Source organism: Octopus sinensis, linkage group LG1 (assembly GCF_006345805.1).
Source record: "Octopus sinensis linkage group LG1, ASM634580v1, whole genome shotgun sequence".
NCBI lineage: Eukaryota > Metazoa > Mollusca > Cephalopoda > Octopoda > Octopodidae > Octopus > Octopus sinensis.
The window spans coordinates 176,223,409-176,239,475 of NC_042997.1; the positions used below are offsets into that span (position 1 = coordinate 176,223,409).

The 16,067-nt window shown below is 35.3% G+C and overlaps 1 protein-coding gene across 4 annotated transcripts in view; it reads left to right on the forward strand.

Moving 5' to 3' along the window:
* The window catches only part of LOC115218689 (mucin-5AC), a 170,864-nt gene that overhangs the window by 97,158 nt on the left and 57,639 nt on the right, over positions 1-16,067 (forward strand). For all 4 annotated transcript variants that reach the window (XM_036507088.1, XM_036507079.1, XM_036507093.1 and 1 more), the window contains exon 5: positions 11,419-11,562. In XM_036507088.1, coding sequence (XP_036362981.1) covers positions 11,419-11,562 — 144 coding nt within the window. The remainder of the gene's footprint in view (positions 1-11,418; positions 11,563-16,067) is intronic.

A 16,067-nucleotide genomic window follows, 5' to 3' on the forward strand; every position in this document is an offset into this window, starting at 1 on the left:
CTTGAGGTTAAACAACAACTTTCAACTATTTTTGCATGTAATGCAATTGTTTTCTAGGCACTGCTTTAGCTTTAGTAACACTGTTATGCAGCTGCTAATGTCTCCAGTTTATGCACTATAATTATAATGTGCAATAACGACAAAGTTATTTGGTTGTTGTCTTTTCCCAACTCATTAGTTAAATTACTTTTACTTTATCAACTGTCAGATTATCAACAGATCCTCTCTTTCATTCTTACACTCACACACACACACACACCAGAACATCCTCGTACTTGACTTGTGAATTTATCTGTCAGCTGAACAGGTATATACATATTACTAGCAGTATCGCCCGGCGTTGCTCGGGTTTGTAAGGGAAATAACTATATTAGCATTTTTAGAGTTATAGCGAAAAAATAGCAAAAAAATGCATTAAAAATGGGGAAAAAAATGATGGTAAATTTTTTTTTAAATCGTAGACATTCTTAGAGAGTTACTTCCCTTATATAATAGCGAAAAAAATGCATTAAAATGGAAAAAAATGATGGTAAATTTTTTTTTAAATCGTAGACTCATCGTAGACGTGCGCTAATACCCAGAAGGGCTCGATATGAATCACGACTATAAGATACCCGGTTTTGGTTAAACTGCACCGCAAAATGTGAGAGTAGTTAGGAATCTAAATCGTAGGAGACAGACACACAACTTGACTTTTATATATAAAGATTAGACATCCTTTGACATCTCTAATGTTAAATTTGAGCAAACTTTTGTTTCTGCTTAATCCTCTTTTCCGATCCCTTTATAGTTATGCCTGGTTCCTTCATCCTTGATGAAGGAGCTTAAAACTATGCCAGTCACCCTAATTCATATTTAGCATCTCTGGAATTTTCTTTCATTCTGTTGTATATCATCTTTTATTTTTTACTTGTTTCAGTCTTTAAACTTTGGCCATGCTGGGACATCGCCTTGAAAAATTATTAGTCGAATGAATCAACCCCAGTACTTTTTTTTTAAAGCCTGGCACTTATTCTATCTCTTTTGCTGAACTGCTAGGTTCATCATCATCATCATTTAACGTCTGTTTTCCATGCTAGCATGGGTTGGTTGGTTGGACCTGGGTCTGGGAAGCCAGAAGGCTGCACCAGGCACCAGTCTGATCTGGCAGTGTTTCTACAGCTGGATGCCTTTCCTAATGCCAACCATTCTGTGAGTGTAGTGGGTGCTTTTTACTTGCCACTGGCACAGGGGCCAGATGAGGCTGGCAAACGGCCAGAATTGGTTGGTGCTTTTACGTGTCACCGACACAGACGCCAGTCAGGTGGCGCTGGCATCTGCCATGTTCGGACGGTGCTGTTAACGTGTCACCGGCACAGGTATCTTATGGAAACATAAACACACCAACACCGGTTGTCAAGCAGTGGTGGAGGACAAAATCACACACACCAGAGTTCTTTTCAGCTTTGACTATCAAATCCACTCACAAGGCTTTGGTTTGGCCAAGGCTGTTGTAGAAGACATTTGTCTAAGGTGTCATGCAGTGCAACTGAACCCAAGACCATGTGATTAGGACGCAAGCTTCTCATCACACAGCCACACCTGCACCTCTGGAAACAATTATTAAATAAAAATAGTTTTATAGACTGAAGTTATTTGTACTTATTTTCCCTGTATGTTTCACTAACCACCTATCAACATCATTTTTACTTGATTATCCCCTCTCTCTTTATCCTTTTCTTTCAAGCATATTCTTCAAATGCATATTATCAATGCTATGATTTAGAAAATGTACAGAGATGCACATACTGACACATATCCCACACCCACCTATATATTTCTTTTCTAACATGCTACTTGTATTAATATGTTTGCCACTAGCAAACATATTAGTCTTTCATACTATGAGAATCTATTAGTACAACTGCTCAACATTAGTATCTATTCATCATTATTCAATTTAATCACCTGGTCTGGCTGATTGGAGATGATCTGGGTTTAAACTATAAATTAATCACATTTTCTTAAGTGTATCTTTTACATATCTATTAATTTCTTAATTAATTTTCAATGAAATCTCCTTTCAGTAGCTTGTTTAATAATTTTTCATTACCTGAAATGTTTATATTAGCTATAAGAGTTTTTAATAATAACTTAGTCTTGGAGAAAACTCTGAAAGAACTTCAACCAAGGCAAGATAAATTTGTCATGTCATTTCAGTTTCTAATTGAAATTGTTCTACTTCTCTGACATCTTTAATGTTCCTGGGAAAACCACTTATATTTCATTAGAAGTTTATCGTCACTGTTCTGACAGAAGTGTGAAGTGTTTTAGAATTGCTAAAACAAGTTTTCCTTGTTTTAAAAAGGCTGGTGAATTGTACAGTTGGTATATATCATCAACATAATTTTACATGTACTTTCCATATTGATATGGATTGCACAGGTCATCATCATTATAATCTTACATCTTTCTATATTGGTATGATTTGGAGTGGTCATCATAGCCTCAGTTCTTCTTCTTCAGAGTTATTCCCCATCCAGACAGGTCAGGGTGCTACATCTTATTGTACATTTATTTTGGCTTGATTTCTCTGGTAAAATGCCCTTCCTAACACCAAATATTTTATGGAGTATATTGAAAGTACTTTTTGGTGGCACTAACATTAGAGAGGTTGTTTATCCTGCAATACTAAAGCGTTTATTCTACCCCAAGCTCTCTCAGTTCATACAAGGCATACATGGCTAAGAGATGAATAGAAGGGAAAGTGATGACAGAGAGTACTGGGGCAAATGAAAGAATATGAGTATGATAAGAGAAACAGTATTAAGAACAAGTCAGGTAGAAGAGGAAAGAGTAATGAGAGAGATATAGTCGAAGACAATTACATGCTGGTTGTTGGTAAAGAGATTCAATAGAGAGAAGCAGCACAATGTGATGAGGGAAAATTGAGTGAGGGAAAAAGACTGTGATTGAAAAGGGTGTAAAGTACATGTCTGGGAGAGAGAGAAGAACTTCAATGGAGATGAGTGTTAAACAACAATAGTGAGGGATGATGGAAAGCGAGAGTGGTGGCTGTCAATAGAAAGTAGTAAGAAGAGAGATACAGATAGTTAAGAAGGCTGATGACAAGGAATTTAAAATGCAGACAGTTGTAATGCCATCCCACATTATACAAGTGGTATAGTGCAATGAATAAGAGAATGGTTGAGTGACAGACAAGAGGAATCTGTTAAACAGAAGCTGTTCATAAGCCTACTATGTGGATGTTTATAATCTAAAAACTGATATAGTTAATGTTAGTGTTTTTATTTCCCATAAGTTAGCATTTTGATGAATAGAGTGGAATAAAATAAATACCAGATTGTAATAGGTACTGGGGTCATTATTATCTTGAAAGCAATCCCTAGAATGACAGCAGTTTACTGGCTGAAACCAGAAGAATGCAAGAATAAATATCTAGGAAATTAGTTGAGATTTATTTTTATCATTTGCTTTAAGATTTAATTCTTTGGGATGTGTGTGTGTGTGCATGCACATGCGACCTGTTTGTTTTATGTGTGTGTGTATTTTTAATATATGTTCATTATTAGTTGTAATTGGACAATTTACGTATATAAATACATATTTAAATTTATTACTTTTTGATGATGATATTGCCTTTTCTCCTGTTTTTAATCTATTTTTCACTCCATTTATGACAAATATATTTCTAACATGATGATGGAGTAACATTATATAATGTATTTCAATGTTTGTATACTGAACAAAGATAATTCACCACAAGCAAAAAATACACCGACTTGATGAAACAAAACAAAAAAAAAGTTTCTACTTTTTAATAGAAGAGCTTCTAAAACTTATACTGTCTCTATATCATTTTAATAGCATTTTATCAATTTTCTATTAAAGATCAATTGCATTTCATCAAAGTTCCTTGCTAAATATGGGACTATAATGAGGAGTTCATATATATATATAAAACACCATGGTTATATTTCTTTAAAATTTGTGTCAAAGATAGATAAGTATTTCAATAATATTTTTAATAAGCAAGTTTTGAAAATTAACTTTTGAAAAATGGAATGCAACCATTATTAAAAAAATTCATATTTTCAATATTTTCTCCATTGCTTCAATATGACTAAATAATTCTAAAGCACACACTAACAGATAACCCATTACAAATGGCACAGGCTATATGTGTAAAGAATATTTTTCAATAAAACGCAAAATGGTACTTGAGCTTCAGTTATGTGCAGTCAAGTGTTTAAATAGTAAGAGCTTCAGTTCCCATGATCTAAGAGGCAATAGGTTTCTAATAGAAAACTGTCTAGATTTGGCCACCTTTTTTAATTCAATACCTCTACTACTCATAGACATGTAATAGAGCACTCACAACTCTTGGAAACATTTTTTTTTCATGCTCATAATTGTCACAGCATGAAATACACTACCCATGTCAGTTGTAAGCTGTCGGGACATTGCATCCCTCAAAAATTTTATGCATCCTAAAATTTGCCAACTCTGCTCTTAATGTGCCTAAGTATGCTACTTTGTTCATGACTCTTTTAATGTTCACTTCTCTGTTTTCTTGCATCCCTCAAAAGTTCCATGCTTCCTAAAATTCACATACACTACTCTTGATGTACCTATATACCCTCTCCTCATTTTGTGTTTTATTCTGTACTAGCACTATGACTCAGCGTTGCCGGGTCATAATCCTGGTGCATGCATATACAGCTGCGTGCTTGCGCACATACACGCGAGTGCTGGCATTCAATTGGCGTATCAAGTTTTGGGCATTTTGATTGGGTTTTGGATAGAAAATTCACAAAAACGTCACTTCTATTGATTTTTTAATGGCTTTGCGGAGTGACTAGGGAAATGTAAGGATGTGCACGACCACCCTTGGATGGTTTTGAGTGACCATAGAAAGTGCGAGCCCTCTAACTGAAAAATTGTGGATTTGTATAAAGGACACGCACGCAGAGATTTTGCCATTTATATATAGAGAGATACTGAGCATGTACTTTTAGCTTTCCCTGCAGTCATTCTTTACTTGACTTATGGTTGCTTTCTGTCCCCTCTTTTAACCTTTTCCAATAAGTTGTAGCCCACTCGAGCATTGTGTATGTTTATCATCATTATTATTATGGCAATGAGCTAGCAGAATCAAGAGAGCATCAGACTAATTACTTAATGATAGTTATTCCAGCTTTTTACTTTCTAAGTTCAAATACCATTGAAGCCAACTTTGAATTTTATTCTTTCGGAGTTGATAAAATAAAATATCAGTCAAGTATTGAGGTTGATGCAATTGACTTGCCCACTCCCCTCAAAATTGTTGGTATGTGCCAAAATTAGAATTATTATTGTGTGTGCATGCATACACACACACATGTACACACACTAAGGCCATATTTGTGACACTGTCATGTGGTTAGTTAAAGAGAGAGGCAAGAAGAGTGTTAGGAGTGAGGGCTATGTGGTTAAATAATTAGTTGAAGGAATAGGTGGAAAGAGAGAGAAATAGAGATTGAACATACCTAACATTAGGTGGTATAGTTTAAAGGGAAGAGAGAAAGTATGTGTGTGTGTGTGTGTGTGTGTGTGTGTGTTTACTGAAGGGAACATGGTGTTAATGTATCTACCTATCCACATAGATAGATACATCAACAGATAGAAGACCAAAAGACGAATGGCTATGTATGCAATAGATTGCTAAACTAAAGTGAAATAACCTTAGCTACCAAATATCTGCATGAATGTTACTCTTTTATTTGTGTCAGCCAAATTCTGGGGCCATGCTGGGGCACTACCATAATTCGGTTTAGTATTTTTATTTATTTTTTTATTTGATTTAAATGCTTCTTTGTATTGCCATTGTGGACAGATACTAGCATTGACAGAAATAAAAGTAGACAGGTGGGCAGGTAGGCAGGCTGGCTAGTTAGTTGGTCAGTTAGTAGACAGACAGACAGACACTCACTCATACACCTGCATGTGTGTATTCCCTCACAAAATCATGCAACAATGAAACCTCCACCGATATACCTCAGTTGTTCAATCAACAGATCTACCTTCTCATTAAATTATATTGACTAAGTTGAAAGTAACAGCTATTTATACCTTTAATGCAAATCTCTGGCAGAGTCTGCATGACACAATGTGTGACAATGCCTAACACTTTGAACTACAAACACAGTCCATCCCGTGGGCTCCACACACCATTTCCATTTCCCCAATTCCTCTTCGAGGCTTGTGTCATCCTTATGGTAGCAACTGTCAAAGATGCCAAACAGTAAGACGTAGAACCTCATGACTGTAGTGTAAACATCTTAACCATTCAGCTTTGTCTGCGTGACACACATATGTATTCTTGAACAAAGGGGAAAGGAAAAAAAAAAGAGAGGGATGTGTGAGCCAATATACCAAACATAAGTAAATATCAATAGCTTTTGAAATTTTTATTATCTCTGGAAGTTTCTAAACAATGAACCCCATTTAACTTTTCACTTGCAGAAAAGTAAGAGAGAATGTAAAAGACACTTTATATACAGTCTCCTTCCACCATTATATTATAAATAGGATAGTGTATGCATTGTCTATTATATATTGTGTATACGTTATGTGTGTTTTGTGTGTTTGTTGTGCATATGTATATGTTGTTTTAAGTAGTGTGTGTGTGTATGCACATGTTGCTTGTCTCTGTTGTATGTGTATCTGTGTGTTGTACACATTGTATATTTTTCCTGTGTGTATGTTATATATATTTGTTGGTGTTGCATATGTGTGCTGTGTGTCATTTCTCAATCAATTGTTTTCATGTTCCCTGAAAAACAATTAACATTGTTTTTTGCGATAACCCTTTATGCAAAGGGCTTCAAAGACTTTTGGTACTGCCTTTTAATTCTAACTAAATAAAAAAAATGAAAACCAGACCCTCTGTATATTTAGCAATACTGTTATAATTGCAACACTATTTTTCTTTCTTTTATTATTAATTATAATAAGTGAAGGCACATGGCTTAGTAGTTAGAGTATTTGGCTTATAATTGTAAGGTTGTGAGTTCAATTCCCAGTGATATGTTCTATCTTTGTGCAAGATGCTTTATTTCACATTGTTCCAGTCCACTCAGCTGGCAAAAATTAGTAGTACCTGTATTTCAAAGGACCAGCTTTGTCACATTTGAATGTATGTTAAGGGTACACGTATCTGTGGAGTGCTCAGCCACTTGCCTGTTAATTTAACAAGCTAGCTGTTCTGTTGATCAGATGAACTAGAACCCTCATCATTGTAACTGATCCTCTCAGCTTCAGTTATATTACAAGGATCTCATTTACCTTCTATAGATTTACTAACCCTCAAAGATTTCTTTTCTTTGAAGGTTAGTAAATCCATAGCAAGTAACAGAGGAAGTCCCTTAGTTTTAAAGCTAAAAGGAAAAGAATTAGTTAACATGAAAGAAAGATCAGGTGATCTGCAGTTGTCCCATTCAGTCATCTTTGTTATTCTTAAGAGAAAGTAAAGAATCTCAGATTCAGTAATAGATTAGGTTACCATGCTATTGGTGGTGATAATAATAATAAAGAACTAACAAGAACTTGTTCATGAAATGGGGAAATTGTTGATACTGTGGATGGAAGATCACATATGAATCTATACCCATAAGCCTACTGAAAATACAACCTAAATCTGGGAGTATTTTCAAGACTTTGAAGGTATAAATAAGATAAATACCAGGAAAGCTTTCATGTAAGCAATAGATGGTTCAGTCACTTCAAAAAAGATACAATCTGCAAATTAAAGAAGAAATAACAGATGTTAATAACTTCATATAATAATGTATGAAAAAAAAAAAAAAAACATATAGTACAGTACACACTAGTAGTATATTTAAAGTCTATCCCCATTCCCATCTTCTCAAGAAAGGTCAAAATATGTAAGTCTTCCGAGTTTACATCCATATTGACTTGTATATAGTTGGTTGGATCAGAACTGGATCAAGACTGGGATAAGCAGGAGAGTCTCTCTTTTATACTTACACAAGGACAGCTTCTATAGGGCACCCCACTGCTTCTCTGGAAGGTGTATCTTGTGTGAAAAATTAATTTATATGGTTGCAACCCCACCTACTACACAGCAGAGTAGAACTAGGAAGAGGAAAGTAACCAGGTTTAATCCACCACACACTCTTGAAATTTCCATGAACATAGCGAGAAGTTTCCTAATATTGGTTTCAAATTTTGGCACAAGGTCAGCAATTTCAGGGGAGGGAATAAGTCACTATCTGTTTCTTTATTACCCACAAGGGGCTAAACATAGAGGGGGCAAACAAGGACAGACAAACGGATTAAGTCAATTACATCAACCCCAGTGTGTAACTGGTACTTAATTTATCGACCCCGAAAGGATGAAAGGCAAAGTCGACCTCGGCAGAATTTGAACCCAGAACGTATTGGCAGATGAGGAATAAGTCAATATCATCAACCCCATTGCTCAACTAGTACTTATTTTATCAACCTCAAAACGATGAGAGGCAATGTTAACCTTGAGGGATTTGAACTCAGAACATAAAGCTGGACAAAATGCTGCTAAGCGTTTTATCTGGCATGCTAATGATTCTGCCAGTTCATCACTTTGAAGTTCCTTAATGTTTATAAGACATCATTTCCTACCAACACAAAAATGCTATATACTCTTGAACTCCCACATCATTAAGGTCAGTAATTCCTATATGGACCACAGTGTAGCTTCCCAAATCAAACATTACAACAAACACATTCTTGTACAGTCACCACCACATCAGCCTGTAACTGTTGAAATCTGTCCACATATCCACTCAGGAAATCCTGCCTTTCTAAAGAAGTCAGATACCAAGTAACCAAAATACTTCATAATAATGAAAAGAATTTTACAGTTCTAATAGTGAACACTTTCAAGAGACACTTTCTTCAACATCACCACTCTTTTAGATAAAGGAACAATGAAAACTATATATCTGTCACAATTCATCTAGAACTCAGAGACCAATGAACGATAGCCAGGCAGCTCCTATGTTGTCACTCAATTTTATATAAGTAGCAACCAAATTTTCCTTAAATTTCACCCTAACATCTCAAACATACACATTGAATAATGTAGTCCAGGGTACACTTTACATTGAAAAAAAAAAATGGTATGGTCATAGTCTCAAGCTGAAGGTTAACCTGAAAATAAATGGTTACTCATATAATTTATGATTAAATGCCTTTCTGTTTTTCTTTCTTTCTCCCTTTTTCTTTTTCTCTTTTTTCTTTTTCTTTTCTGATAGAGATTTGCACATGAAGGATGTGCTACTACAATATAAGTTGACTATCTAGACACAATCTCTGTGATGGGCTATCACTGCAGTTCTCTATTAAATCCCACAGGATTGAGACTATTATTCACCAGCCAAGACCATTTTGCCAATCACCATCTAGAATACCCATACCAACTAGGAAAATGCTAATGTTCAACTAAATGGAGCATGCTCTGAATACTGCAGGCTTTAGGCAAGGCAAACTGTACATCATGATCACAAAATAGATTGATGCATTGTGTCTTGTATGCATGACCTATGGATCACATCATAAATCAAGCATACAAGACACAAATATTTTATCAGATACCTGTTTGTCATAGATCAGTTCAAGCATAAATAACCAAGACAACACAACACTGATAAAATTAATAATTGTGCAACTTTAGTGAAGAGTATAGTCAATTAAATTAACCATGGTAGTGATAATAGTGATTATAAAAGCAGTAGTTGTGAGTTCAAAGCTTGTTGCAAACATCATATCAAATAATGGTTTCAAATTTTGCACAAGGCCACAAAATTTGTGGGGAGAGGGTAAGTTGATTACATTCACCCCCCAGTACTCAACAAGTACTTACTTGTACTTGTGGCGACATTCACCCTGGGCGGGTTGAGTTGGCTTTTTCTACTCATGGAAGAAGTTTCATGGGAATATGTGGATTTCACAAGCGGTCCCCGACAATCCTGCATGTGGAGACATCCTGTTTGCCGCAGATTGTCCGCAGACGCAGGGACAGAATGACCGAGGAGCCGCCGGTTGCCGAAGCAGACTCTCTGAGGATTTTCACCAGAGCCCCGTCTGCCGGGTTTTGGCCCTAATACCACTCGGTGTCAGACCAATCCGCCTTGGGTGGCCCTACCAGGAACCGAAGTTCCTGACGTCATAGCTCTGACACTACCCGTTGCCAGCGTCCCCACCACGGTGAAGAGGGAATGGATTTTGGGGACTCAACAAGTACATATTTTATTGACTCCGAAAGGATGGAAGGTAAAGTCATCCTCAGCAGGATTTGAACTCAGAATGTAAAGATGGATGAAATGCTACTAAGCATTTTGCCCTGGATGCTTACGATTCTGCCAGCATACCACCTTGAACATCTTATTAAATAATACTGAGGCAAGACTCAGATTGTTTTTACTTCATTCACCAGAACTGAATATAAATCATGCTTACATAGACTCAATTGTTGATTGGTTTAGTGTTTGAAAGGGCATTTGCTAAACTGTGGGGATATACCATCCAATATGAGTCAGGAGTAGACATGTTAAAATTACCACTTTTCTTCCAAAATATAAGAAAATTTACATTATTTACATTGTTTATATTATTTACATTTGATGGATATTTGTCCTCATCATGTTTGTTGTTAACGTTTCAGCTGATATACCAAACGAAACGTTGTGTTAACAACAAACAAGATGAGGACAAATATCCGTTGATTGTAAATAATGTAAACAATGTAAATAATGTACATAATTCCTCATCTCTTAAATATAGAACTGTATAAGAAAATTTTGTTTTTTCCCTCTCTCTCTCTCTCATATGTGTGTGTGTGTGTACACACACGTACACACACACACACATGCATGCATATAATTTCCATATTAATTGTTAAACATCGAAATTATTGATTGTTAACTTGAAGTTAATTAAATTGCTTAGCCCCATGTAGGGCCTAATTGAACCAACCTGATCAAAGAGATTTCAACCATGAGTATCTCATACTTATTAGCAAACTACATTATACAACATGTTCTTTCCTGTCTTCTGCTCCCACACTCACTTTTAATGAAAAGATAGTAGTGTATGTTTGGATAGAGATTTGGCTGCTATTTCTAGCAGGTTGAGCAACAGTTTAGAAGTTTTCTCATTGATTTGTTTAATTAAACATTATATTATTTTGAAGAACTAATAATTACTGATGGTTAACCAGTTTTATCGCTATTCAGATATTTTTTTCCCTTCTTGTTCCCTGGATTAAAAACTCAATTTCTTTCATACGTGCATGTTTTGCTAAATTCAAAATGTATGACATTTGCAGAATTATATAGAAGCTAACCAATTCTCTTTTATCCTAATTTATGTTTTCAGTAAGAGATACAACATGGGAGATGCTGCTAGTGAGCTGGTGCTACGAGGTTATCGTAAGATAATACCTCCTCCCAATGGCCTACAGACACTGAAATACGCTTTTCCACATGTCGATAAATCTCTGGTGTACAGTATATGGATGGCGTGAGTTTTTATTTTCTTTCTCCTCCCCTTCCTTCTGCTAATTGGTGCTAGTAGTTTTAGTATGCTGTTTTTTTGCGTTCCAAGTTTATCCTCATCATTTGATTGCAATCAGCTATAACTGAAACCTTACTCAACTCAATATATATATATTATCAATCTTTTATCATAGAGGGCTCTGTATTATTATTTATCAGAAAGTAATAACAGAATTTATGATTCAACACGCAGTATTTATTGATGGATTTTATTTATTTATTCATTCATTTATTATGAAATAGTGAATGGTTGAAACAGTGTTTCATTTCATAGAATGCTCAATAATATATTCTGAAAATATTGTTAAGTTACTTTATATGAATATTGTGAAAGAAACAATGGCCCTGATAATCCAGCAGTTGTAGTGATGGTGGCAACGGTGATTGTGGTGGTGGTGGTGGTGGTGGTAGATAAAATTGACTAGCTTTGAGGTTAAGGTACTAGACTACTGCTGACCACATAATGAAACTTTAGAACAACCATTTTTTTAATGCTCTGTCCTTGAATAAGCTATGCTTACTTCCGTTGCTTGGCTGACAAAAACTGGTTCTACTCCTATTTCATGTGTAGTTAACTCTAAGATGGATTTCCACCTTTGAAAACATTTTCTCCAACAAGATCTACTCCAACCATTATAGAATGGATAAAAAAGAAAGAAATGGAGAACAGGAAGGAGTAAAAATGGCTATCAGTGTTAAAAAGAATTGGGAAATACATATAAAGAGAAGATATTGATTACTCTCAGTTCTGCTGGAATAAAAGTAATAATAACTTGCAATAATCATCACCATCATTTTCATTGCATGAACAAAGACAAGCCTCTATTACAAAAACAATGTTTTATGGTTGCAAGTTTGATTATGGATCACATGCTTTGCATGAAGTTTTCCTTTCCCTTCTAGGAATATTATTTAGTCAAAAATATCACGCCAATTAACATGTTTATTTGCAGTTACTGATTAACCTAGCACCATAAATGAAACTTTGTGTGGTGTAAGATTTTCACTTTCTCCTTTGTTAAATTTAACAAAAAAACTTGTTACTAGAACTGTTGTTGTTTTATAAGAAAAAATCTGTAAGTGGTGAAAATTGACCCAGTGTAGGTGTAACTCTCAATCATCTTTGTTTCCTAAATAATAAAAAGAATTTTTAAATCACATTCAACCATGAAAATTTGTTCTGATAATTGATCCTGTATAGTTTCGGTTTGAACTACAGAAAAGTATTATAACAGTATTATAACATAGCAGATGATGCATTTTTAAAGTATTGTTATAGCTTGATAGAAACTCCATAAGACGTACCCAGTGTATGCTATGGACACATAAGAGGTGCAGTAATATCAAAGGAAGGTTAACTGGGAAGATAGTTTTTGTGTGTGGACATCCACAGGAGTAATAAACACCAAAGATGTACAGAAAACAGATTCCATCACATGCCAGGGGGAAAAACTAGAAGTAGTTAATAGCTTCTGTCACCTAGGTGACCAAGTCAGTAGCTGGGGTGGATGCTCTGAGAACATAGCTGCTAGAATAAGAATAACCTGGGCAAGTTCAGGGAGCTCCTACCTCTGCTGGTAACAAAGGGCCTCTTACTCAGAGTGAAAGGTAGACTGTATGATGCATGTGTGCAAACAGCCATGCTACATGGTAGTGAAGCATAGGCTGTGACTGCATAGGCTTGAAAGAAATTAAACTAGTATGCTCCGCTGGATATGTAATGTCAGTGTACATATACAACAGAGTGTAAGCGCCCTGAGAGAAAAGTTGGACATAAGAAGCATCAGATGTGGTATACAAGAGAGACAACTGTGTTGGTATGGTCATATATTGCATGTGGATGAGGACAGCTGTGTGAAGAAGTGTCACACCCTAACAGTAGAAGGAACCTGTGAAAGAGGTAGACCCAGGAAGACCTGAGTGAGGTGATGAAACACAACCTTTGCACATTGGGCCTCACAGAGGTGATGACAAGCGACCGAGACCTTTGGAGATATGCTGTGATTGAGAAGACCCAACAAGTCAAGTCAGATCATAGCCTTGGCCATTGCCAATGTTGCATAACCGGCCCATTTAAAAGTACACTTCAATTGTCGGGCAATGTGCTGTGCTTGAGAAGACATGTTGAGTCAAGCAAAATCATAGTCATGACCAATGCCAATGCCGCCTGACTGGCACCCATACCAGTGGCACATAAAAAGTACCATTTGAGCGTAGTCAATGCCAGTACCACCTGACTGACTCTTGTGCCAGTGGTACATAAAAAGCACCCACTACACTCTCGGAGTGGTTGGTGTTAAGAAGAGCATCCAGCTATAGAAACATTGCCAGATCAGATTGGAAACTGGTGCAGCCTCTTGGCTTGCCACTCCTCAGTCAAACCATCCAACCCATTCCAACATGGAAAGCAGACGTTAAACGATGATGATGATCAAGGTCATGAGTATGATGATATAAAGTGTTTGAAGATATCATTCTATCTTAATATATAAAGTATTTGAAGATATCATTACAGCTTCATAAAGAATTCTTTTAAATCTGTATAATATGACCAAATATATTATGATCCAATACTACAGCATGATAAAGAATTTAAAAATCTCACAACAACTTTTAAATATTAAAGTTTGTAACTTTGATATTTGAAAACCATTTGAAAACCAAGATTTTCTGTTGCTTATCTGCTTCCATAACCCAATGATTGAAACTGAAAAGATAAAGTATTCTGCATGGTTATTTGATTAGGGTGTTGGATTATTGACTACATGTAATGGCTTCAAACACTTTGTTGCACCCTTATGGAAGACATATTGTTCTGCTTGCCATGATATGCTTTGCTGAGAATAAAGCTGAGTGGTTGGCAATCACAAGAGCATCCAGCTCTGTAAATATTTTCTCTAAGAATATGCAAACATCCAAACCCGATTAAAATTATTCAACTCATATCAGCATTCAAAGAATATAAAATAAAAACGATTAAAAACTGAACTATTAACAAGAAAATAATTTTGTACTACTTCATACTATCAGTTCATATTAACAATCATATGTATGTGCACATTTGGATGATTCAAAACACTTTAAAGTTGTGATTGCTTTATTATTGACAGGCTAATTTATACTTAATTCATCACAGGCCCACAGCCTACAAATATCCAGATAGCTTACTGTCAAAGGAAATACTGCTTCTATGCCACCCAAACAAAATAGTCACTTTAAACTTGTGGTGTGCTTAAAAAGAAAAAAAATTACAATTCTAGCTGAAATCTAGTTGAAATATCCAATTGGTTAGGTATTCATTGATCCGTATTGGTTTTACTGTCTTTTGGCGATATTTTTACTACCTATCTAATAAATCAATATTCCATCTATGAGACTGATAAATGTCATGTACATTGCATGATTGATTTTGTATATCCTGGTCTGTGGAAATATTTTAGCTAAATAGACTTTCAATGTTCACATGAATTCCACAGTGAATTAGGTTAATTTCATGTAAATCATATTGAAATTTTTTGTTTACAGAAGTTACCAAGTCTTCATATTCTAGAAGAAATTTCATAAGGAAAAAGATATAAGAAAGAGAATAAAAATAATGATTTAAAATTGTAACAGAATTTCTACAAATTTTTTGTTCTATATATGTTTTGTTCTGATTATTTTTAAACTTTCTGTGACAGTAACATATAAAAGATTTAGCATCTTAAAGCACAAAGTCTCCTCCTCCTCCTCCTTCTTGTTGTTGTTGTTGTTGTTCTTCTTCTTCTTCTTATTATTATTATTATTATTAAGGAGAAAATGTACAATAGTTGTAGTGTTTAACACTGAGGTATTTGTGATATGAAAACATCTTGATTTTCAGCTTTATTGTTTGAACTAACTTATATTTCTCACACTGGCACAAAGCTATGCATTTATAGAGGCTAGATCTAATCAAATGAAACCGATTTGATCCTCAGTTCATGCCTGATACTTATTTTATCACTCATAGAAGGAACGAAAGATAAAACCCAACCTCATCAGTTCTATGATTAGATTAAATCTCACTTCCATCCTTTGCTGTTGTTTGTATCCCATTTGTAGCTTCAAACATGAGAGTAAACAAGAATAACAGCTTGGTGCTGGAGGATTGAGAGGCTTTTTAAAACAGATTCTCTCTCCCTTTCTCCCTCCGTCCCCTAACCATCTGGTTGGAGAGAGAGTATGTGTGTGTGCTTGTGGGAGGGGTTGAAGTGAGAAAAACGTTTTTGTTATGAATGAATAAATAACAGGATCAGATATAGAAATCAATACCCCAGTGTACCTTATGTATTGATACTTCAGTGAGTTTCCTTAATGACTATTAAACAAGCGATATATCCCTATAATGTCTATATATTTACATCATCATTTTTATTGACTCTTAATTAGATTTTGTCATGCTATCTGCCTTGAAATATGCCAACACTAACTTAACTATTGTTTTTGATA